Consider the following 25,133-nt stretch of genomic DNA (forward strand, 5'->3'; position numbering starts at 1 on the left):
TTTACACATTGCAAAAAGTAAAAAATATTGACTAGGAAAGTGAATGAAACCCTTGTGAAGAACCTTCACGACTCTTAAGAATCTGTACAGTCAACAAAGCTTACTTTATCTTATGCATAACTTTAATAAATCTCCTTACCTTTTGTACACTTAGAAAGAATCAATTTGCTCACCCTTATTGTTTTAGAGCACAATAGACATGCTCCGTGGAAGTCTGCAGGAATTCCTGGCATCCTGAGCTCAGTGCAAAGGATCTCCGGCTGTCTCACTCTCACACCCCCAGGCGAGGAGGCTGAACCTCAACAGGGGAGGGGCTTAGCTGGCCCTGCCTTATATCTGACCACTGAGGAGTGAATACCTCTGAGATGCTGGGAGCACTTCAGGGTTGTGGTATCTTTCATACCAGCTGAAGCTGAACGCTCGCCGGTGCAGAGCTGGGATATCATCCAAGCACGTTTGGGTAAGAGCAAGTTTATTTAAAATCTTTTTTTAGTTTGGTTGTGTAAATAATCAGCAGTGTCTTTGTTTTGGTTTTTCTAAAGAAAACAAACTTTTTCCTTGAGTTGGGTTTATATAAAACTGGAACCACATTTAGAAAATTATTTTCTTCAGAGTGAGAAAGTGGAGACTGCATTGGCAAAGTAAAACGAGAGGAAGCAGAACGTGTGTCTATCCTGTCCTGTTAGCCAACACCCTCAGATAAAAGGGAATGCGCACATTCCTCACTGATCACCTTTGACCGCCGCTGGTAAAATAAATGTGCCTGTATGTCACTAATGAGGCTTTCAACAAGTCTAAACACTGTGCTGACATCACCCTGGGATCTATTTACACAATGACTCCAAGACTTTCCGCAGTTACAGTTACAAAAACTGTTGTGCAACGCCTGAATCAGTGGTACTATATTGCCTCATTCATTCCTAGCCAGTAAGTTGTATTTTATTGCTGGGGTGGCATTAAAAATGCACCACAATGGCTGAAGTGCACATAGGATGTAATTAGGCTTGTTGCTACAAGTGAGAGAAAGTTGTGAGCAATTTGCAGTTCAGTGTCAATCTTAAAACTGCTCTATTGATTCTCCACAAAAGCATGCTAGATTAGCTGTTTATCAATGCCAACATCTTGTCATCCAGACAGATCCTTGGCTCAACCTAAAGATTTACAGTTAGAATTATCATAACTTGTTCATGTCACGTGATTATATATTCCTTAGGAAGTATATAGTCCACTTTCTTACTGAACTGGTACTATTTTATATCAGTTGTTACTTGTGGTTCTTAAGACTTTCCTCATCTAAAATCAAAGTAAATAATTTAACTTTACAAGAAAATACAGAAGTCAGAGCTCACAAAAGTGATTCTTTGTTATGGTACTACTGTATAGTCTAATGTAACTAAATGCTCTTTTAACTTTAGTTCTACATTAGTGAGGCCTCTAATTAGTTCTCCTTAACACCATCACACAGCTGTGAAGTCAATTATGTTTTTTAGCACTGAGGTTCCAGAGTTGTTTGCTGGAGTCTGGTATGTTCAGGGGTGTGTCATGTATGCTGGTGCCAACAATAAAGCCCAGAAACACCTCTGCAAACCAAGTCTGACTAAGATCAACTGTAACTAAGAGTACTAGATAATTCTATTTCCACATTTGCAACAGTGTCACTAAAAATGGAACTTTATGATGAAATACACACGTGGCAGATCATACCTAATAAAGAGGCCTCTGAATATACACTCAGTTGTGCTTAGAGGTCTTATAAAGACAAAAAAGAAAGCGAAATCTTTTAAAAAGTCATTTATTTTATATCTGCTCTTGCATTGAACGGACAGTGCCTTCCTTCACTGAGGAAAAGGCATTTAGTGGAGAGACCAGTAAACAGTGAAGCTGTGTTTGCAGAGTTAGGTAACTTGTTAACTTTGTGCAGGAAATGTATTTGCCTTTATGATATGACAAGCAAATTCAGATGGTGCCATAAATGTACAGTAAATGCTTGACAGCTTCAAAAACATTCAAATATTTACAAAGTGGGTGACGAACTCAAGATGTAAATTGAGCACTTGCAGGTAGAGATACCGAACTGCCACAGACCTGCTGCTCTTGTACAAATAAAGAGTTCAGCAGACCTCAGATCCACAGCTGTTTGTGTTACTCTGCTTATCTTGGTTACTTGGAGCATCTTTTTGCCACTTTATCAATAACAGCTGTTAAATACACTTCTCAGGTAGAGCAGCTCACACAGCCTAAACCAAACATTTTACCACAGTAAACAAGTGAAAATAATCACATACACAGTGGAGCTTTATCTGTGACTTAACAGTTAACATGTTTCTGAGTAGATTGGCTGAGTTTCAGTTCACACCCTTTTTTTCTGAGCCTTATTGTGTTGACTCCCACGGGTGTTATGACATCATTTGTGACAGTTACCAACCCCCACAAGGCTGAAAGACTGGTTCTCAGAAAATTGTGAAATCACTACATTTTTTTTGACACTTTTTATTTGTTTAGGAACATTTTTATGCAACAAGATAAAATAAAAAAAGAAAAAGAAAAAACAGAAACAGTATGAGGTCATGGGAAGCTAACATGCACCTGTACATACATCTGCACATCCACACATACATAGAAATCACTACATTTTTGTATGCAATAGTAATTACTAGCTATGAGAATAATTAACTGAGATTTTTTTGAAAATCTCTTTGTAAAGCTTTTTCAGTACAGTAACATCTCATGTACCACATAAGAATATGCTTAAAGGTTATACATTTGCTTTTATTATTCCCTGTTTTTCAGTTTAGTACCCTAAGTACAAGTGGATGTGTATAAATTTGGGTTATGTTGTAGAATTTGTAAACAAGCTCTTTATAAGTTCTTTAAATGGGGATTCTTTAAATTTAAAAGGGATTAATAAAGTTTTATCTAATCTAATCTCTAATCTAAATAATACTGGACCGGAATGCAAATCGATTCAGTTTTTTAAAACATTTATATATTATTTTACCTTGAAGCTGATATTTTTATGCCATGGTGACTTTAGCTCTTTTGTGACTTTTCTGGCTGACATAAAAAATGAGGGTCTAACAAGCAAACAAAACTCAGCCACAAGTTTATAAAACTTTTAATCTCTACTGGAACCCAAAACAAAGTTCTGCAGATTTAGACTTTGGTGCACAGGATTGCAAGAGATATGAACTCTTGTACTTGCAGTTATTGGTTTTCCTTTGCATGTTGTTGCAAAACAGGGCATCTGGCTGTTCCAGTTTTGACACACCATTATTATTGCCAAAAGCAAATGGGGGACGTTCTCACACATTATGTAATTAATAGCTTCTTTTGTTGTTGAATCTGTGCAGGGACATGATGAAATGATAAGAAAAACTATTAGAAAACAAAAAACAAAAGAGAGTATTGATGCATTAGAAACCTGCCCACATGGGTTTATAAGACACATACACACAGACTGTACAGTTAGGCTTTATTTTTATGGGGTGGGTGGGTCAGTCATGGACAGTAGTTGTTTGCAAGCAAGCCATACAGACTTGAATAATTGTCATGGTAACAACTTATAATTAAAGTATTACTAACATAGTAGGAAAAAAAAACATTTTACCTACATCCTGTGGATTGTCTCATATGCAGTCTGCATAGGTCAGTGATGAAATGGTGAGTATTTTACCCATATGTGATTTAGAAAGTTCATGAGAAATGTCATAAACTAATTTCAATATCAAATCATTAACACAAAGTTTAAGATCAAACTTATTACAACCGCCTTATCTTTCCAGGGACGGAGTTTCAAAGCCCTGAGATCGTAAAAACCAGGAAGCCACTGGCGTTGGATCTTGTATTTTGGAACAACAGAGAGCATCCAAGGCTGTCCACGTACTCCTAAGGAAATTGAAAGGTTTGATATTACAGTTGGAAGATAATATATTCCAAAACTTACACTACAATTAATAGAAATAAAACTAATTACCATCTATTTCAATTTCAATTGCTCCAGACTAGTTATTAAGTTATTTAAGCGATTCAGAGTTATGCTGGATACTAATGTGTTAATTTTACCAGACTTCAGTACTATTTGTCATTGCAAACTATTCTACAACCTTCTCTACCTTGCTGGAGTATATTCTCTATCACATTAGTCTCTATTACTAGTGAAAGGTCACTGTTGCATCCAGCATAAAACTCTGCCCAATTAATCTTGTGGTGCTCGCTGCTGTGGCGACCCCTTGTGGCAAGGGAAAAGCTGAAAATAGCTTTACAGTTAGTACATAACAATGTCACTGTCAAACATGTAACGTTAGAAATTGCATTATGGCGCAAAACAGCAGTAGTAAAAGAAATTTTTCGACAAAATGTCTTACTGCATCTAATTTGGTGAACGTCTGAATAATTTGTGTATAAAAAAATAACTGTATAAAAACCTGACAAGTTTTTTTTTTTTAACATACAAATCAATACATGTGTATTTTATAAGCAGTTTAACTGCAGTGTGCCCAAATGTATCTTAGAGCTGTGCTTTACAATTACTTACAATGCATAAAATACCATATACAAAACAAGCTCTGTAACTGTTTATGTGTTAACACAGCCCTTTAGGTCAAGATGGACACCAACCTTAAGGACGGCGGTGTGAAGCAAAATGCCTGCACAAAAGTCCATGAACCTGTGGCTGGTATATTTCTGGAAAAGACAAAGACAAAGATAACCATATATGAAGCCATGAAGAAGCGTATGCTTAAGCCAGGAACAGCACTGGCTCTGCTTGAAGCACAAGCTGCCACAGTAGGTATTGTAGATCCAGTAAGCAACCAAAAGCTTCCTGTAGAGGATGCTGTTAAAAAGGGAATAGTTGGATCAGAGATGAAAGACAAACTCCTTAAAGCAGAAAAAGCCATCACTGGGTATGTAGACCCCTACACCAACCAAATGATATCTGTATTCCAAGCTATGCAAAAAGATTTAGTTCCAAAAGATTATGGATTGAGGCTGCTGGAAGCACAGATAGCCACAAAAGGCCTGTTTGATCCTGTCGATAAGACAAATATTTCAGTTGACTCTGCAATTCAGAAGGGCTACTATGAAAAAGATTTGCTGAAGGACCAAATGTCAGAGCTCAGAGTGTTTTATCATCCAACTTTGCAACAAAATCTTAACTACAGAGGCCTCCAAAAGCAATGCATCGTGGAGCCCGATACAGGCCTGTTGCTTCTTCCTGTCTGCATCACCTTCAAAGGTCTGCGCAAAGGCATTTCCTCCACCGAGCTCCTTGAATCAAAGATCATCGACAAAGAAACATATGATAACCTGCAAAAGGGGAAGACCACAACACAGGACGTGATGTTGATTGAAACAGTGAAAGAATACCTGGAAGGCAAAGGCAGCATTGCAGGCATTGCTATACTCTCAACCAATCAGAGAATGAGCATTTATAAAGCCATGAAGCAAGGCATACTGATGCCTGGGACATCACTTGTTCTCTTGGAGGCACAAGCTGCTACTGGATACATGATTGATCCTGTAGAAAATAAAAAGTACACTGTGGATGAAGCTGTCAAAAGCAAACTTATTGGCCCAGAATATCATGCAAAGCTGCTCTCTGCTGAGCGGGCAGTGACCGGATACAAAGACCCATACACCAGTGAAACTATATCCCTGTTTCAAGCACTCTCAAAAGACCTCATCGTCAAACAACATGGAATCCGCCTACTTGAAGCACAAATTGCTACAGGTGGAATAATTGATCCAATCAACAGTCACAGACTTCCTACAGAAGTGGCCTTTAAGAGAGGTTATTTTGATGAACAAATGAATGCCATATTGGAGGATTCAGGGGATGACACAAAAGGCTTTTTTGATCCAAACACAGAAGAAAATCTAACCTATCTTCAGTTGATGGAAAGGTGTGTCACTGATCCTGCTACTGGACTCTGCCTCCTTCCTTTGCGTGATAAATCAGATGGGCTAAATTTTGATTTCATTGACTACCAAACTAAAACAGCCTTCAAGATGGAGAAAGTGAAAGTGACATATGGCAAATATACAGGAATGACAGTATCTCTGTGGGAACTTCTGATGTCAGAATATTTTGATGAAAACCAGAGGCAAGACATCTTTCGAAAATACAGAGAGGGGAAGATAACTATCAAGATGATCATTTCAACAGTTCTGGAAGTGATAGAAAAGTCAGTGAAAACAACTCAAGTCGTCTTTGAAGGTATCAGAGACACTGTTACAGCCAAGCAGCTTGTGGAAGCAGATATCATTAGTCAGGAGGTCCTAGAGGACCTGAAGAAGGGAAAGAAGTCAGTGAAGGAAGTCATTGAAGATGAAAATGTAAATGTGTACTTAAAAGGTAAAGACAGCATCGCAGGTATTATGCTTCCTGATTCTCAAATCATGACCATCTACCAGGCCAAACAGAAAGGAAAGCTGATGCCAGGAACTGCTCTGATTCTACTGGAGGCACAGGCAGCAACAGGGTTCATTATTGACCCTATTGGAAATAGAAAGTTTTCAGTTGATGATGCTGTCAAAGCAAAGATTGTGGGGCCTGATGTGTGTCAAAAGCTGCGCTCGGCAGAGAAAGCGGTTACTGGATACAAAGATCCATACACTGGAGAAATAATTTCTTTGTTCCAAGCAATGCAAAAAGACCTGATCCTAAAAGACCATGGCATTAGGCTCCTGGAGGCCCAAATTGCCACTGGTGGGATCATCGACCCAGTGAACAGCCATCGCATACCTGTCCATGTGGCCTATAAGAAGGGGTACTTTAATGAAGAAATGAATCAGATCCTGGATGATCCAAGTGATGACACCAAGGGATTCTTTGACCCCAACACCCACGAGAACCTGACATACTTGCAGCTCATGGCCAGATGTGTAACAGATCCTAGTACAGGCCTGTGCCTCTTGCCTCTCAAAGGCAAGAGCAACAAAATAAAGATAGATGACAACATTAGGGAATTGTTTAAAACAACAATAGTTACTGTAAAGTACGGTAGGTTCAAGGGCAAACGCACAACATTGTGGGATCTTATCAACTCAGAATATCTGTCTGAAGACAAACGACAGGAGTTTTTCAAGCTCTTCAGGTCAAAGAAAATCACAATTCAGCAACTAACTGAGACCATTGTAGAGATCATTGAGAGTAAGGAGATACGACAGCAAGAAGGACTGAAGTTTGAAGGTCTCAGAGGAGAAGTCTCTGCTGTGGATCTTTTGGATCTTAAAATTGTGGATAAAAACACCTACAACAGTTTGATCACTGGAAACATGACAAGCAGTGATGTGATGAAAATGGACAGTGTGAGAGCCTACCTACAAGGAAAAAGCTGTGTAGCTGGGTTGATACTGCAACCTTCAAATAAAAAACTAAGCATTCACGAGGCACAGAGAATTGGCATTCTTGCACCTGGGACTGCCCTTTGCCTCCTTGAAGCACAAGCAGCTACAGGATTTGTTGTTGATCCTCTGAATAACAAAAAACTTACAGTTGAACAAGCTCTCAAAGAAAAGTTGATTAGTCCACAGATGTATGAAAAACTTTTGTCTGCGGAAAGAGCAGTCACTGGTTACAAAGATCCATACACAGGTCAGAAGATCTCGCTCTTCCAAGCGTTGAAAAAAGATCTTATTGTCAACCAGCATGGCATTCGTTTACTTGAGGCCCAGATTGCTACAGGTGGTATCATCGATCCCTTAAAGTGTCTCCACTTACCCCTTGAAGTTGCATACAAGAAGGGATATTTTGATGAAGAACTTAATCAAATCCTAACAGACCCAACTGATGACACAAAGGGCTTTTTTGACCCAAACACAAAAGAAAATCTGACATACATGGAGATGTTGGGGAGATGTGTGAAAGACAAGGAAACTGGACTGTTTCTCCTGCCACTGAATGACACACCAAAAGCTACAGCTACAAAGAAAAAGATATATTCTGACACAGAGATTAAGGAAGAGTTTGAAAAGACAAGTGTCAGCATATCTGTAGGACACTATTCTGGAAAATCGGTTACTCTATGGGACTTGATTCATTCTGGCTACTTTACTGAGGATCAGCGACTTGAACTGATTGAAAAGTACAGAACAAGGCAGATTAGTACCCAGACCATAATCACATTAGTGATTACCACAATAGAAAAACTGGAGAAGACTGAAACTCCCAAAATGATAATGGGTCTGAGAAAGCATGTCACTGCAAAACAACTACTGGATTCTGAAATCATTGATGCAGAAACATTTAAACAGGTGAAAGAAGGAAAACTCAATTTAGAAACAATAGCGCAGAGTGAACCTGTGAGAGGATACCTAAAAGGATCTGGAAGCATTGCTGGAGTGAAGGTTTATCCATCCCAGAAAGTGATGAGCATATATGAAGCAAGAAATGAAGACCTGTTGACACCTGGCATTGCACTTCTACTACTTGAAGCTCAAGCTGCAACAGGATGGATCATTGATCCCCTCAAAAATGAGTTCCATGCTGTGGAAGAGGCTGTAAAAGGAAGACTGATTGGGCCAGATGTACGTGAGCAACTTCTCTCAGCTGAACGAGCTGTCACTGGGTATAAAGATCCATATACAGATGTGACAATATCACTGTTTGAAGCCATGCAAAAAAAGCTGAGAGAAAGAAGCTATGGCCTTCGGATACTTGATGTGCAGATAGCAACAGGAGGAATTATTGACCCAAATCAAAGTCACAGACTGCCAATTCATATTGCTATCAAAAAAGGATGTCTGGATGAAGAAACTCAAAAAATTCTGTTGAACCCCACAGATGATGAAAAAGGATTCTTTGACCCAAATACCAAAGAAAAACTGTCATACAGTCCGCTCATGAATAGATGTGAGAAAGATGATAAAACTGGGCTACTTCTCCTACCGCTGCATGAAGAAAAAGCCCGTGTATTTCACACAGATGAGCAAATCGAGCATGCTTTGAAAAACAAAATGATGACCTTGAATGTGGGAAAATTTAAAAACAAGGAGGTCACACTGTGGGAAGTGCTGCTATCTGAATACATATCAGAACAAAAAAGGGAGCAGCTTATACAGCAATACCGGACAGGAGTGACCAAAATTGAGGAGATGATTGAAATACTCACAGTTATAGTCACAGAGGTATCATCCAAGGAAAGAAAGTTCAAAGGACTACGAAAACAAGTCTCAGCCAGTGAATTATTTGAGTCAAAGATCATCTCAAAGGACCTTTTCACCCAAATTATAAAAGGTGAAGTAACAGAAGAAACTGTTGTCAAAATGGAAAATATTCAGAAGTATCTTGGAGCAACAAACTGTATAGCAGGTGTGAGAGTTGAATCAACAAAAAAGATGATGAGTATCTATGAAGCTAAAAGCAAAGGTCTGCTGACTCCAGGTACCTCTCTGGTTCTGCTGGAAGCCCAAGCTGCCACAGGCTTCATCATTGACCCAATCAACAACAAGAAACTTTCTGTAGAAGAAGCTGTGGCTCAAGGAGTGGTTGGGAAGGAGTGGGAAAAAAAACTGATCTCAGCAGAAAGGGCAGTGACAGGATACAAAGATCCGTACACTGGACAAACAATTTCTTTGTTCCAGGCCTTGAAAAAGGATCTCATTGTGAAAGATCATGGAATTCGTCTCCTTGAAGCTCAAATTGCAACTGGAGGCATAATCGATCCAGTCCATAGCCATCGAGTCCCCATACAGGTGGCATATCAGAGAGGTTACTTTGATGAAGAAATGAACCAGATTTTATCTGATGCTGATGATGACACCAAGGGCTTCTTTGACCCCAACACTCAGGAGAACCTCACATATCTCCAGCTGATTGAGAGGTGCGTCAGAGACCCAAATACAGAGCTTAACTTACTGTCTATTGTGAAGAAAGGAGAGTTTTACTTCTTTGTGGATGAGGCAACTAAATGTATTCTGAAGTCTACAACAACAACCCGAGCTGAAGGAAAATACAGAGGTCAAACAGTGTCTCTCTGGGATCTGCTCTATTCCAAATACATCACTGAGGAGAAGCGGAGAGACCTTGTGCAACAGTACAAGGCTGGATCAATCACAATAGAGCGCTTTTTAGAAATCATCCTGACAATCATTGAGCAGCATACACAAGACACAACCTCATCATCTTCTTCAATTGTCATGTCCCAACCACCAGAAACTAAAGTAGATGGTAGCACAACAAAAACTACTGTAACCACAACAATTACAGAAACTAGTGAAGTTGAAAAGTTCCATGGAATCAGAAAAGATGTCTCTGCTACTGAGCTGCTCAAATCCAAAATCATTGATGAGAAACTCTACAAAGATCTTAGCGCTGGAAAAGTTACAGTAACAGAAGTAAGTGAAATGGATTCAGTGCGCAAATACCTTGAGGGGACCAACAGCATTGCAGGAGTTTATCTTCAGTCCACCCACGAAACCCTCAGTATCTATGAAGCTAAAAGCAAAGGTCTGCTGACTCCAGGTACATCTCTGGTTCTGCTGGAAGCCCAAGCTGCCACAGGCTTTATCATTGACCCAGTCAACAACAAAAAGCTTTCTGTAGAGGAAGCTGTGGCTCAAGGAGTGGTTGGGAAAGACTGGGAAAAAAAACTGATCTCAGCAGAAAAGGCAGTGACAGGATACAAAGATCCGTACACTGGAAAAACAATTTCTTTGTTCCAGGCCTTGAAAAAAGATCTCATTGTGAAAGATCATGGAATTCGTCTCCTTGAAGCTCAAATTGCAACTGGAGGAATAATTGACCCAGTGCACAGTCACAGAGTGCCTGTACAAGTGGCATATGAAAGAGGTTACTTTGATGAAGAAATGAACCAGATTTTATCGGATCCTGATGATGACACCAAGGGCTTCTTTGACCCCAACACTAAGGAGAACCTCACATACCTCCATCTAGTTGAGAGGTGTATTACAGATCCCATTACAGGCCTCAGTTTACTTGTCATTGTCAAGAAAGGAGAGTTTTACTTCTTTGTGGATGAGGCAACTAAACGTATTCTGAAGTCTACAACAACAACCCGAGCTGGAGGAAAATACAGAGGAAAAACAGTGTCTCTCTGGGATCTACTCTACTCCAAATATATAATTGAAGAGAAGCGGAGAGACCTTGTGCAACAGTACAAGGGTGGATCAATCACAATAGAGCGCTTTTTAGAAATCATCCTGACAATCATTGAGCAGCATACACAAGACACAACCTCATCATCTTCTTCAATTGTCATGTCCCAACCACCAGAAACTAAAGTAGACAGTAGCACAACAAAAACTACCATCACCACTACAATTACAGAAACTAGTGAAGTTGAAAAGTTCCATGGAATCAGAAAGGATGTCTCTGCTACTGAGCTGCTCAAATCCAAAATCATTGATGAGAAACTCTACAAAGATCTTAGCGCTGGAAAAGTTACAGTAACAGAAGTAAGTGAAATGGATTCAGTGCGCAAATACCTTGAGGGGACCAACAGCATTGCAGGAGTTTATCTTCAGTCCACCAAAAAGATAATGAGTATCTATGAAGCTAAAAGCAAAGGTCTGCTGACTCCAGGTACATCTCTGGTTCTGCTGGAAGCCCAAGCTTCCACAGGCTTTATCATTGACCCAGTCAACAACAAAAAGCTTTCTGTAGAGGAAGCTGTGGCTCAAGGAGTGGTTGGGAAAGAGTGGAAAAACAAACTGATCTCAGCAGAAAGGGCAGTGACAGGATACAAAGATCCGTACACTGGAAAAACAATTTCTTTGTTCCAGGCCTTGAAAAAAGATCTCATTGTGAAAGATCATGGAATTCGTCTCCTTGAAGCTCAAATTGCAACTGGAGGAATAATTGACCCAGTGCACAGTCACAGAGTGCCTGTACAAGTGGCATATGAAAGAGGTTACTTTGATGAAGAAATGAACCAGATTTTATCGGATCCTGATGATGACACCAAGGGCTTCTTTGACCCCAACACTAAGGAGAACCTCACATACCTCCATCTAGTTGAGAGGTGTATTACAGATCCCATTACAGGCCTCAGTTTACTTGTCATTGTCAAGAAAGGAGAGTTTTACTTCTTTGTGGATGAGGCAACTAAACGTATTCTGAAGTCTACAACAACAACCCGAGCTGGAGGAAAATACAGAGGTCAAACAGTGTCTCTCTGGGATCTACTCTACTCCAAATACATCACTGAGGAGAAGCGGAGAGACCTTGTGCAACAGTACAAGGCTGGATCAATCACAATAGAGCGCTTTTTAGAAATCATCCTGACAATCATTGAGCAGCATACACAAGACACAACCTCATCATCTTCTTCAATTGTCATGTCCCAACCACCAGAAACTAAAGTAGACAGTAGCACAACAAAAACTAGCATTACCACTACAATTACAGAAACTAGTGAAGTTGAAAAGTTCCATGGAATCAGAAAAGATGTCTCTGCTACTGAGCTGCTCAAATCCAAAATCATTGATGAGAAACTCTACAAAGATCTTAGCGCTGGAAAAGTTACAGTAACAGAAGTAAGTGAAATGGATTCAGTGCGCAAATACCTTGAGGGGACCAACAGCATTGCAGGAGTTTATGTTCAGTCCACCAAAAAGACAATGAGTATCTATGAAGCTAAAAGCAAAGGTCTGCTGACTCCAGGTACATCTCTGGTTCTGCTGGAAGCCCAAGCTGCCACAGGCTTTATCATTGACCCAGTCAACAACAAAAAGCTTTCTGTAGAGGAAGCTGTGGCTCAAGGAGTGGTTGGGAAAGAGTGGAAAAACAAACTGATCTCAGCAGAAAGGGCAGTGACAGGATACAAAGATCCGTACACTGGAAAAACAATTTCTTTGTTCCAGGCCTTGAAAAAAGATCTCATTGTGAAAGATCATGGAATTCGTCTCCTTGAAGCTCAAATTGCAACTGGAGGAATAATTGACCCAGTGCACAGTCACAGAGTGCCTGTACAAGTGGCATATGAAAGAGGTTACTTTGATGAAGAAATGAACCAGATTTTATCGGATCCTGATGATGACACCAAGGGCTTCTTTGACCCCAACACTAAGGAGAACCTCACATACCTCCAGCTGGTTGAGAGGTGTATTACAGATCCCATTACAGGCCTCAGTTTACTTGTCATTGTCAAGAAAGGAGAGTTTTACTTCTTTGTGGACGAGGCAACTAAACGTATTCTGAAGTCTACAACAACAACCCGAGCTGGAGGAAAATACAGAGGAAAAACTGTGACTCTCTGGGATCTACTCTACTCCAAATACATCACTGAGGAGAAGCGGAGAGACCTTGTGCAACAGTACAAGGCTGGATCAATCACAATAGAGCGCTTTTTAGAAATCATCCTGACAATCATTGAGCAGCATACACAAGACACAACCTCATCATCTTCTTCAATTGTCATGTCCCAGCCACCAGAAACTAAAGTAGACAGTAGCACAACAAAAACTACCATCACCACTACAATTACAGAAACTAGTGAAGTTGAAAAGTTCCATGGAATCAGAAAAGATGTCTCTGCTACTGAGCTGCTCAAATCCAAAATCATTGATGAGAAACTCTACAAAGATCTTAGCGCTGGAAAAGTTACAGTAACAGAAGTAAGTGAAATGGATTCAGTGCGCAAATACCTTGAGGGGACCAACAGCATTGCAGGAGTTTATCTTCAGTCCACCAAAAAGACAATGAGTATCTATGAAGCTAAAAGCAAAGGTCTGCTGACTCCAGGTACATCTCTGGTTCTGCTGGAAGCCCAAGCTGCCACAGGCTTTATCATTGACCCAGTCAACAACAAAAAGCTTTCTGTAGAGGAAGCTGTGGCTCAAGGAGTGGTTGGGAAAGAGTGGAAAAACAAACTGATCTCAGCAGAAAGGGCAGTGACAGGATACAAAGATCCGTACACTGGAAAAACAATTTCTTTGTTCCAGGCCTTGAAAAAAGATCTCATTGTGAAAGATCATGGAATTCGTCTCCTTGAAGCTCAAATTGCAACTGGAGGAATAATTGACCCAGTGCACAGTCACAGAGTGCCTGTACAAGTGGCATATGAAAGAGGTTACTTTGATGAAGAAATGAACCAGATTTTATCGGATCCTGATGATGACACCAAGGGCTTCTTTGACCCCAACACTAAGGAGAACCTCACATACCTCCATCTAGTTGAGAGGTGTATTACAGATCCCATTACAGGCCTCAGTTTACTTGTCATTGTCAAGAAAGGAGAGTTTTACTTCTTTGTGGACGAGGCAACTAAACGTATTCTGAAGTCTACAACAACAACCCGAGCTGGAGGAAAATACAGAGGAAAAACAGTGTCTCTCTGGGATCTACTCTACTCCAAATACATCACTGAGGAGAAGCGGAGAGACCTTGTGCAACAGTACAAGGCTGGATCAATCACAAAAGAGCGCTTTTTGGAAATCATCCTGACAATCATTGAGCAGCATACACAAGACACAACCTCATCATCTTCTTCAATTGTCATGTCCCAACCACCAGAAACTAAAGCAGATAGTAGCACAACAAAAACTACTGTAACCACAACAATTACAGAAACTAGTGAAGTTGAAAAGTTCCATGGAATCAGAAAAGATGTCTCTGCTACTGAGCTGCTCAAATCCAAAATCATCGATGAGAAGCTCTACAAAGATCTTAGCGCTGGAAAAGTTACAGTAACAGAAGTAAGTGAAATGGATTCAGTGCGCAAATACCTTGAGGGGACCAACAGCATTGCAGGAGTTTATCTTCAGTCCACCCACGAAACCCTCAGTATCTATGAAGCTAAAAGCAAAGGTCTGCTGACTCCAGGTACATCTCTGGTTCTGCTGGAAGCCCAAGCTGCCACAGGCTTTATCATTGACCCAGTCAACAACAAAAAGCTTTCTGTAGAGGAAGCTGTGGCTCAAGGAGTGGTTGGGAAAGACTGGGAAAAAAAACTGATCTCAGCAGAAAAGGCAGTGACAGGATACAAAGATCCGTACACTGGAAAAACAATTTCTTTGTTCCAGGCCTTGAAAAAAGATCTCATTGTGAAAGATCATGGAATTCGTCTCCTTGAAGCTCAAATTGCAACTGGAGGAATAATTGACCCAGTGCACAGTCACAGAGTGCCTGTACAAGTGGCATATGAAAGAGGTTACTTTGATGAAGAAATGAACCAGATTTTATCGGATCCTGATGATGACACCAAGGGCTTCTTTGACCCCAACACTAAGGAGAACCTCACATACTTCCAGCTGGTTGAGAGGTGTATTACAGATCCCATTACAGGCCTCAGTTTACTTGTCATTGTCAAGAAAGGAGAGTTTTACTTCTTTGTGGACGAGGCAACTAAACGTATTCTGAAGTCTACAACAACAACCCGAGCTGGAGGAAAATACAGAGGAAAAACTGTGACTCTCTGGGATCTACTCTACTCCAAATATATAATTGATGAGAAGCGGAGAGACCTTGTGCAACAGTACAAGGGTGGATCAATCACAATAGAGCGCTTTTTAGAAATCATCCTGACAATCATTGAGCAGCATACACAAGACACAACCTCATCATCTTCTTCAATTGTCATGTCCCAACCACCAGAAACTAAAGTAGACAGTAGCACAACAAAAACTACCATCACCACTACAATTACAGAAACTAGTGAAGTTGAAAAGTTCCATGGAATCAGAAAGGATGTCTCTGCTACTGAGCTGCTCAAATCCAAAATCATTGATGAGAAACTCTACAAAGATCTTAGCGCTGGAAAAGTTACAGTAACAGAAGTAAGTGAAATGGATTCAGTGCGCAAATACCTTGAGGGGACCAACAGCATTGCAGGAGTTTATCTTCAGTCCACCAAAAAGACAATGAGTATCTATGAAGCTAAAAGCAAAGGTCTGCTGACTCCTGGTACATCTCTGGTTCTGCTGGAAGCCCAAGCTGCCACAGGCTTTATCATTGACCCAGTCAACAACAAAAAGCTTTCTGTAGAGGAAGCTGTGGCTCAAAGAGTGGTTGGGAAAGAGTGGAAAAACAAACTGATCTCAGCAGAAAAGGCAGTGACAGGATACAAAGATCCGTACACTGGAAAAACAATTTCTTTGTTCCAGGCCTTGAAAAAAGATCTCATTGTGAAAGATCATGGAATTCGTCTCCTTGAAGCTCAAATTGCAACTGGAGGAATAATTGACCCAGTGCACAGTCACAGAGTGCCTGTACAAGTGGCATATGAAAGAGGTTACTTTGATGAAGAAATGAACCAGATTTTATCGGATCCTGATGATGACACCAAGGGCTTCTTTGACCCCAACACTAAGGAGAACCTCACATACCTCCATCTGGTTGAGAGGTGTATTACAGATCCCATTACAGGCCTCAGTTTATTCCCACTACAGAAGTGAACAGCAATTCGCTTCTTTAATAACTGAATATAGCATAAAAAAAAGCTTCTTTCTGAACTAAAAAAAAGATACTTTAGAAGTTGTACTTAACATGTGAAGACAATATACTGCAATATTATCATTACTAAAATATGAACAAGGAGATTGATTACAAAAGACCTTTGCCTATTTGCTTTTATTGTACAATTTTGGAAGTGTAATAAATGCATATATGTTTTTTTTTAAAGAAAAAACCCCATTTATAATTACCAAAGAAAATGGAACAATTGTTTTTATTGTAGAAAGTGGTCACAGAACTGACATACACAATGGAATTAATACATTTTTAATTGAGAGACATAAACCAAAGACTGTGCTTACAACCACTATTGTAACCAAAATTCAGCATTTACATTTAATTTGCACCTAGTAAAGCTGAAAATCCCGGCTTTATATAAATCAATATACATAGTAAAGAGGTCTTAAGTCTCTTTATGTCTTTGCTTTTTAAAATGTTGAATTTTTAATGCTGTTTTTATGGTTTACCATTTTTCATGTTGTTGTGGGACATATGACTCTGTTTCTTTTACACTCATGGAAGTAGTTGAGTCAAGACAGACCCAAGTTTAATTAACCTAAATGGGTAGTGCTGTTTCAAATTTGGGCAAAAATTGAATGTGGGTACATTTAAAATACTTTTTTTGCCCTTGTTTTTGTTTAGTCTGTTATTTGGCCCAATAAACAAGTGAATACTATATTGTGTCTTTTATTATCAAACACTCTCCTTTGACCATGTTTACATTATTGGAAAAATCATATAGGCACTTAGATCCATTCATGTGTTTACATGTATTTGCTATTCTTAAACATGTTGCTACAAGCAAGGTATGAATCCAGTATGACCAGTCCCTTAAGATGACAAATGTAAATTTATACTGACAGGACAGCACTCTCTAGTGGAAATAAAGACCAATACAACCCTGATTCTCTTGTGACATGTTAAACATTTATTTTTGATCAAAAAAAAAAAAAAAATCAGAAATCACATTTAAAAAAAAAAAGATACACGCAAATGAATATTTAGTTTTACAAATAAAATGATCTATATACAGTACTAGGTGTCACGCATTGTGTGTTGGTTATTGTCAAAACAAAAAACAAAACCCCCCACCTGACATTAATGCGGTAGTAACAGGTTTGCAAACTACTGCTTCTTGCATTCAAACACAGAAATGTCAATTTCGTACCAACAACAGACAGAAAAAATGTCTATCAAAAAAGTCCTGAGGGCAAAATATTCACATCGATTAGACAATATAACCCACAGCGAGGCCTGCATTAAGATATTCAAGTCTGCCTTGTAAACTTGGTTTCTCATTTCTGGAACCACATGAATATGAGAGCTATTCCAATTTGTCCAGCAGCTGCCGGATGTCTTCTTGGCCACGATAAATCCTCTTTACACCTCTTGGGAGATAGCGGCAGGATGAAAGGTTGAGGTAGTCTAGAGCAGTCATTTGTCCAATGACTGGCCTGCAAAACAAAGCACAGACGTGAATGGGAACGACTGATTAATTCTCAGTTCTTTTTGGATGCACTTTGTCTAATAAAGAGGTTATTTTGGATTTGCGGCGCTACTGAGGTAAGTACAAAACAACTACCTGAGTGCACGTGGTGTAATTCTGGTCCCACTCAAGTTCAGTGAGCGCAGTGTGTCTGCCTCAGCTTGACAAAGGTAACTCATTGCTAACTCCAAGTCTTCCTCAGTGAAGAGCTGATGTGCAATGTCCAGCTGTTGCAAAGTTCGACTCCATTTTTGGGTCAACGTGTGAAGTCCTTTCTTAAGCGATGACAGCCCAACATGGCTGCTGAAATATTGTCCCCAGAACAAACATTCAAGCTCTGCCAAATACAAGACAGTAAAATAAAGCAGATAAATGTTTGAAATGGTTTTAAAATGTGAAGCCTTCAAATAATTCAGACACATTTTGTGTACAAACTGTACTAAACTGTCCTGACTCCGACTTCCAGGTCATCATAGATTCATTCTGAAAAAGCCAAACTGAGCTGCTCGGTATTGGTGACATAAAGCAAAAAGCATTAATTTCCTGACAAACATACCTAGACAGGGTAAATCTGCAAGACCAGACGCTGTGATTCGAGAACAGCCTCGCAGGTCCAGCACTCGCAGTTTGGGGGAATCGAAGAGAATGTCCCTCAAATCTCTGTCGGTCAAATAGGAAAACGATGTGGTTGCGATACAAAGCTCCTCCAGTAATGGGAAGCCTGATGTTGGGTCGATACCAAAACGCATTCCCTTATGAAGAGGTTGGACGTTCATCATTCGGAAGGTCTGATGGGAAGCAGTACGTAAGCGTCACGGGAGAACAAGTAACCTTTAGCAAAGTGCAAACTCTGCCAGTAGATAAGAAATTACAGCTACTGGCTTTAGTGCTACTTGGGCGTTTCCTTATTTTCTGTCACATACATGCTGCACAGTAGCCAAGTATAAGAGGAATAAGAACTACTTTAGACTGTCAATGAAATAAAGTCATTCTACTAGAGTCCAAGAATAAAAGGTGGAGCAGGAATTGTGAAGAACATGCTCACTTAAATAACTGTTCTGTAGCATTTCAAAAAAAAAAAAAAAAAAAATCAAATTATATAAAACCAGGGTTCATAACGATAATTTCAAATGCACCTTGTTTTTTCAACCAGCAGTCAAGAACCAAGAGATCCAAAAAGTCTTTGAAAAGCTGGAATTTAAATATTAACAATAAACAATCAATCAACAATTAATAAAACGCCTGCTTTTCTTCATCTTCTTAATTAAGAGTTTAAACTTTAATGTAAAAAAGCTAATGTAGTCACACTAAAACAGAGAAGACCTTTGTTTTACCTTGAGCTTAGGGCATGCCATCTGTAGTGCCTGGATGCAAACAGGAAGTTGGCAGTCTTTACTGTCAAGCTTGGTGTTGACCTCCAGCATCTCCAAATTGGGACAGCATCCCCGCTGGAAAAACAAAAAGCAATGCTATGCATTTATTAAGCTCATTTGTCCAGTAGCACTGACTTTGTGTAGCACGTGTTTCACAAACAAAGAGAGAAAAGTCTTACAGTGATTGCAGCCAGAAGTCTGTCATTCTTTAGTCCATGACTGAACAATATTTGCCTGATCTGGCTCCCATGGTTTTCAAGATACTCAAGGAGTCCTTCAACCTGGAACTACAGCAAAAGCAAGTTATCCTGCAAATTCTCTACATGCAATCATGCCTGGATGAAAAAAGCTCTCCTTATGATATATCACCTATATAAAGTGGATGAAGTTTCTTATGAATAAAAAAAATGATAATCTGCATTGGGAAAATACCCTTAAAGCTCATATAGTTAATATAAGACAAGTAAAAACAGTTGAGATATTTTTCATCATAAATATCTGCTTATCTTGTTTAAAGTGCTTAACTCATTCACTGCCATTGACGTCTATAGCCGTCAATTGCAGTGTATGAGTCAGTGGGTTTAACTCATTCACTGCCAATGGCTGGCAGTGAATGAGTTAACATTAAATTCTTGACAAACCCTTAAAGTTACACTTTAAATTTAGAGCAAGCATAGAGAAACTTTCCCTGTACTGTAAAACACTGCACATTCATTGCACTGTGTAACTTCATTACACAGTGAAAGATCTTTGCATGGCTTCTATTAGAAAATCTCTACACAGGTCCACGTACCTCTGAATACTGGAGATTTAAGCTGTGCAGGGAGCGGCTGTGCAGACCGAGGCTGCGGAAGGCCGCCGCTGTCACTCCTGTGCAGTAAGAAAGCTTGAGGGAGCAAAGATCAGGGCAGTACTGCGACACAACCTGATGATGATTTCAAAAAAAGCCACATACTAAGTATTAAATAATACAGATAAACCAAAATTTTAATAAAACATTTATTCCTTTATATATTGTTTTTAAGTGAACTGTAATTTATGTATGAACAGGATCCAAAATGAACAAACACCAGTGTGTGAAGGGGAGTTTCTCAGTTTAAGACTTATTTTGTATTCAGGCTTGTTAAATTTTGCCTGGTCTTGTCAGGCTAGGAAGAAAATATTTGCAACCAGTGTGGTTTTTTTAATGTAATGTAATCAATATGCTGGAAAATCAAAAATACTCTCTGGACAAAAACAATATCCTATTGGGATATGGGGCTTATGGGATCAGATTATATTTAATGATGGACATCTTAGTTCATTTTTCACTACAGGTTGTCATCAATATGTTCACTGTAAAATATAAAAGGGAGTTACTTCAAATTGCCTCCAACAAACACCAGAAATATTCTTTAACTTTACACTCTCTAAGCTTGAGAAGCTGAAACCAACTTATTACCAAGAAAGAAAAATAATCAATGATTATCAAAACAGTTGCCAAGAAAACGTAAGTCTTGACTATTACTGTATTTTTAAAAATACATTAAGAAATGATTTTTATGTTCTTTTCTTTGAACTTGTGTGAGGAGAGCTTGTTTGTGGATTTGTATGTGTATGAATGTACTAATCATTTCAGATGAGAAGGTCTTTCAAATAATGTTTAATTCTCGATGACTTACCTCTAATGCATAATCAACGTTCTTTGTCCAGTGACACAGAGAAAAGTCTCGCAGCTGAGAGAATCTAGAAAACAACACAGTTTAGAATTCATTTACATGATTAAGACTTAAGCAAAAAGCTAAATAAAGTACAAACCTGCTGTGTGCCAGCCAGTCCAAAGTGTCCTTAATCTTCTTCTGAGTTTTTGGTAGTTGGCTCCTCCCTGGTGCAATCCAGCAGTGACCGACAGTCACTCTGTGCCACAGGATCGGACTGGAGGCAGCGGCGTTCCACAGACGACAAACTCTCCCCACCCTGCACCGAAAACACCAGGAAGAATTAAACGGTGCGGTGCTTAGGACTGTCACTTGACCTCAAGAAGGTTCTCTGGGTCGGTATGCTGGCTTCCTCACACTGAGTGTCTCTATATGTTAGCCCAGTGACACACTATCGACACTTCCAGAGTGTGCCCTGCCTCTGACCCTATGAATGACAGCTGGGATAGCCTCCAGCCTCATCACAAGTCATCATTTGTGAATTGAATTAAATGGAAGAAGATGGATTCATTGACTTTTACTTCCCAAAGTAGAGCTGAAAAATGCATATCCAACACAGCTTTTTAAATGTGAGTATCTCCTTGTTCTATCATAGTAATTTGAATGCGTTAAACTGTTCAATCGCACAAAACAAACATGTAAAGAAATTTCCTTGAAGGGCGTTTTATCAGTTTTCTTAATGTTTATCCATAAAGTTAAATAACTTACAGTCTTAATAATAATAATAGTAATAATAATAATAAAGGTTATGTAGAGAGATTCAGACTTTAAGTTATGAGATTGATATCCAAGGTATTGAAGTAAGTGAAAGATAATTAACTTGCATGAAATGATTTTGATTAAAATAGTGTATGCAACATTTCAGTCTTAATCTCATAGGTTTAATTACAAATAAATCACATGTACGACACAATACCTGCATAAAAAGGGCACTGCTCCCTCTTGAATGACCACAATCTGAAAAATATTAATTAGCATCTCCTCCGGCAGGCTGTGGCCCCATCTGTGGTCGTCTTCTTCCTGAGTTATAAAGAAATTTGCGACTTTTTCTTCTTTTTCTATAACTGGTTTACTTTCCAGTTTGGGCTTGGCATTGACTGGCTTCTTTTTCTTGACCTGACTGGCTTTTCCTTTTCCTTTTGCCAACTTCTTCTTTTTGCTCCCCTTCTTTTTCTTAAGAGTCCACACTGACCCGTCATACTGGGAGGTGGAACTCGATATAACGAGAAGCATATCTTCCCCTTGATGGACAGTATAACCAGGCCGGGCAGGTCTGGACATTCGAGCCTTTTTGTGCTTCTTTTTTGCTTTGGCATCTGCAGCTCTTTTCAAAGATGCCTTTTTTGGTCTTGCTCCAGCATCTCCTTGAGCTGATGATGCACCTTCCTCTTTTCCCTGATTCTGTGTTGAGGCTTCTGCTTCAGATGCATCCATAGTTGCTGCTATCTTGAGTTTACAGTGAGATTAAATCCAGGAAAACCAGTTATCAGCATGATAGTCTCATAGGTGGTAATGTCTGGAATGAGAAGCAGATCAAGATAAGTCTGTGAGAGTAATCTGATCTCCACTGGGGGTAAAACAAAACACACATAGTGAAGTGAGAAAAGTGGCAACAAAAACAAAACTGTAAAAGTCACGTCTAAATTATGGTTAGATAAAGTGAACGAGGATGTATCAACATGACTTTAAATTGACCTCCCTATTTGCATATTGTAGACTGCACATAAAATATCAGATTGCTTAAGAATTGATTGTTCAGAACTCCCAATATTTAGACACAAAATTCCCACTCAGCTGTACAGATGCAAAACACCCTGCACCAGGTCTGTTTCTGCAAATACGTAATGAGGAGTTTTTATACACAGAACACTTGTAACTATTCACAATAGGTAATCTCACTAAAGTAAAAGTTCGAATAACTACACAGTTGGCATGCTCAGAGTTGAACAGGTTTGTTGATAAAAGTCTTTCTTGACGAGCTTGGGTGTGTCAATAGATGGGGGAAGAGATTTGGTGTGAAAATGTGTTGTTTTCCTCTGCAGAGGATACATTTTTGTGACATACTGCTCCATCTGTAAACTTTACTTAGACTACAGACATCTGTTTTTAAACTAAGACATCTGATGTATTTTGATAACAAAGGGTAAGCAAATTACAGCTGCAGGGTTCAAAATAACTAGTGGCCCACTGGGGCCAGTTTCCATGTATCAATTCACTGGCCAAAAATGAACCGACAAATTAGTATTTTTTTCATGCAGGTAGTATTTGAAAAGTGCGACTAAATAAAGCAGAGCTGTCTGTATGCAGTCTGTTTATTCAGTTTGAAATGATCGTTAAAAAAAGGCAGATTTTATAGCCGAAGGCTAACAGCTGTGATTCCTGCAGGGAAAGAGGGCTAGATAATGTTATACATGACAATTATTTTACAGCTTTAGCTACCATTTACTTGGGAGATGTAACTTTATAAAATATAAGTCTACTATTATTTTATACTACATTATTAAAGATAGAGCTTCCAGTATTGAAAACAATTAAATTGGCTTCTTTGGGTCATTAAAAATATTGTAGAGGCCAGTGAAAGTTTGTTATACAGGCCCGTAAGTCAAAACGTGGTATTGTGAATAGTGAACATTAACAGGCTTTTTTTCTGATTTTTTAATTAATTCTACACAAGCTGAAATATTCAAAGCCAATATATGATAGTTAAAGCTGGGATAACATATAAATACAAAAATCTACTGTGGTATGACCAAACATCTAGAAAGTTGCTATTTATGTTAGTCACCTTCTTTACCTGCTTCCATCTGCCTCCATCTCACCCTCTCCCTACCATCATCTGTCACACCCACCCTTCTGTATGTCCTCCTTCAATGCATCCATGGATCTCCTCTGCAGTCTTCCTCCTGTCTGGCATTTCCATATTCAGCATCCCTTGTAAAATATATTCACTATCCCTCCGCTGCACATGCCCAAACCATTTTTAGCTTTGCCTATCAAACGTGTTCTCCAAATGACTGTCCCTCTGATATCCATCCTAGTCCCTTCCAAAGAAAATCTTCCAACTCTAACACCTTCAGCTCCAACATCTTCAAACCATAAATCCTAGCAGGTCTCACTACCATCTTGTAAACCTTCCATTTAAGTCTTGCTGCTATGCTTCTGTCACAAATCACCCCATCTCCACCCACTCCATCTTCTTCATCTCTCTTGTGCACTGTCCTTAGGATGATTGACCCCAGGTATTTAAACTAACACTAACTTCACTAACTCTATACCTTGCAACTTCTCTATCACACCAGTCTCCATCTCATTCACAAACGTGGATATGTCTAGCTTCTGCTGACTTTCATTTCTCTTAAGAGCATAGCTCCACCTCTCCAAACTCACTTACACCTTCTACCTACCTTCACTACATCTCACATTGTCCTCTGCAAATATCACAATGATGACCACATCTATAACAATGCCGAGTTGTTACAGCCACATGAAGCCAAGGATCCAATATTGCGCTGCAGAACTGTAATTTATTTAATTTGTCCCTGTTTTCTATTGTTTGGAGTTTCAATGTGGGGTACAGTAACTGCATCCTGAAAGAGGCTAAGGTGGATTTTACTGAATGCATTTGTAGTTTTGTTGTTGTTTTATGTAACGATATGAGCCATATTAACAGAAATTTGTTGCTCACGTTTGCTAACAAGCCGTTTTCCACTTCAAAACTGCGCGCGCATGTTCATTGTTTGCAAACAGAAAACGGCTCTACCGACGACTTTATGTGAAGCACGAGAAATGCCGATCAAACACAATATATTAACATTTTATTATTACTAAGCTCTTACCTACCTAGCCATCGTTTAGAGAGTTAGCTAACGCTACCTGACACCAGTTAACTGAGCTAGTTCCCACAAATCGCCCTGGAGCACAATATGACAAAATACGGCATGGAAATCATTGCGACGGCGGCAGTAAGCATTATCAGAGCCTGTCGATAATTAAACAAATGTTATTAACAGAAATGCTTTTTAAACAATACATTCATAAATTGCTGTTTTACATTACCTGCCGCTAGATCACGAAGACAACTGCAATAAGTGGACCCATAATGCACTTCGCATTGTTGGTATTTTTTTTTAAACAAAAAACTTTATTAAATGTCTTCAAGTAAC

At 39.3% G+C, this 25,133-nt stretch overlaps 2 protein-coding genes across 2 annotated transcripts; one reads left to right on the forward strand and one right to left on the reverse strand.

Moving 5' to 3' along the window:
• Positions 1–356: 356 nt before the first annotated feature.
• eppk1 (epiplakin 1) lies at positions 357–17,319 on the forward strand. Its single transcript, XM_026156773.1, has 3 exons — positions 357–460; positions 3,783–3,901; positions 4,592–17,319. The coding sequence occupies exon 3, from the start codon at positions 4,606–4,608 to the stop codon at positions 16,354–16,356; it is 11,751 nt and encodes a 3,916-aa protein (XP_026012558.1). The 5' UTR covers positions 357–460; positions 3,783–3,901; positions 4,592–4,605; the 3' UTR covers positions 16,357–17,319.
• A 69-nt stretch (positions 17,320–17,388) lies between these two features.
• fbxl6 (F-box and leucine-rich repeat protein 6) lies at positions 17,389–25,106 on the reverse strand. Its single transcript, XM_026156816.1, has 10 exons — positions 25,027–25,106; positions 21,887–22,486; positions 21,071–21,229; positions 20,935–20,998; positions 20,067–20,198; positions 19,453–19,560; positions 19,235–19,348; positions 18,457–18,688; positions 17,997–18,237; positions 17,389–17,868 (listed from the first exon to the last, which is right to left on the reverse strand). The coding sequence occupies exons 2-10, from the start codon at positions 22,402–22,404 to the stop codon at positions 17,739–17,741; spliced, it is 1,698 nt and encodes a 565-aa protein (XP_026012601.1). The 5' UTR covers positions 22,405–22,486; positions 25,027–25,106; the 3' UTR covers positions 17,389–17,738.
• Between the last annotated feature and the right edge of the window lie 27 nt (positions 25,107–25,133).

The sequence above is a fragment of the Astatotilapia calliptera genome, chromosome 22 (genome assembly GCF_900246225.1).
Source record: "Astatotilapia calliptera chromosome 22, fAstCal1.2, whole genome shotgun sequence".
Taxonomy (NCBI): domain Eukaryota; kingdom Metazoa; phylum Chordata; class Actinopteri; order Cichliformes; family Cichlidae; genus Astatotilapia; species Astatotilapia calliptera.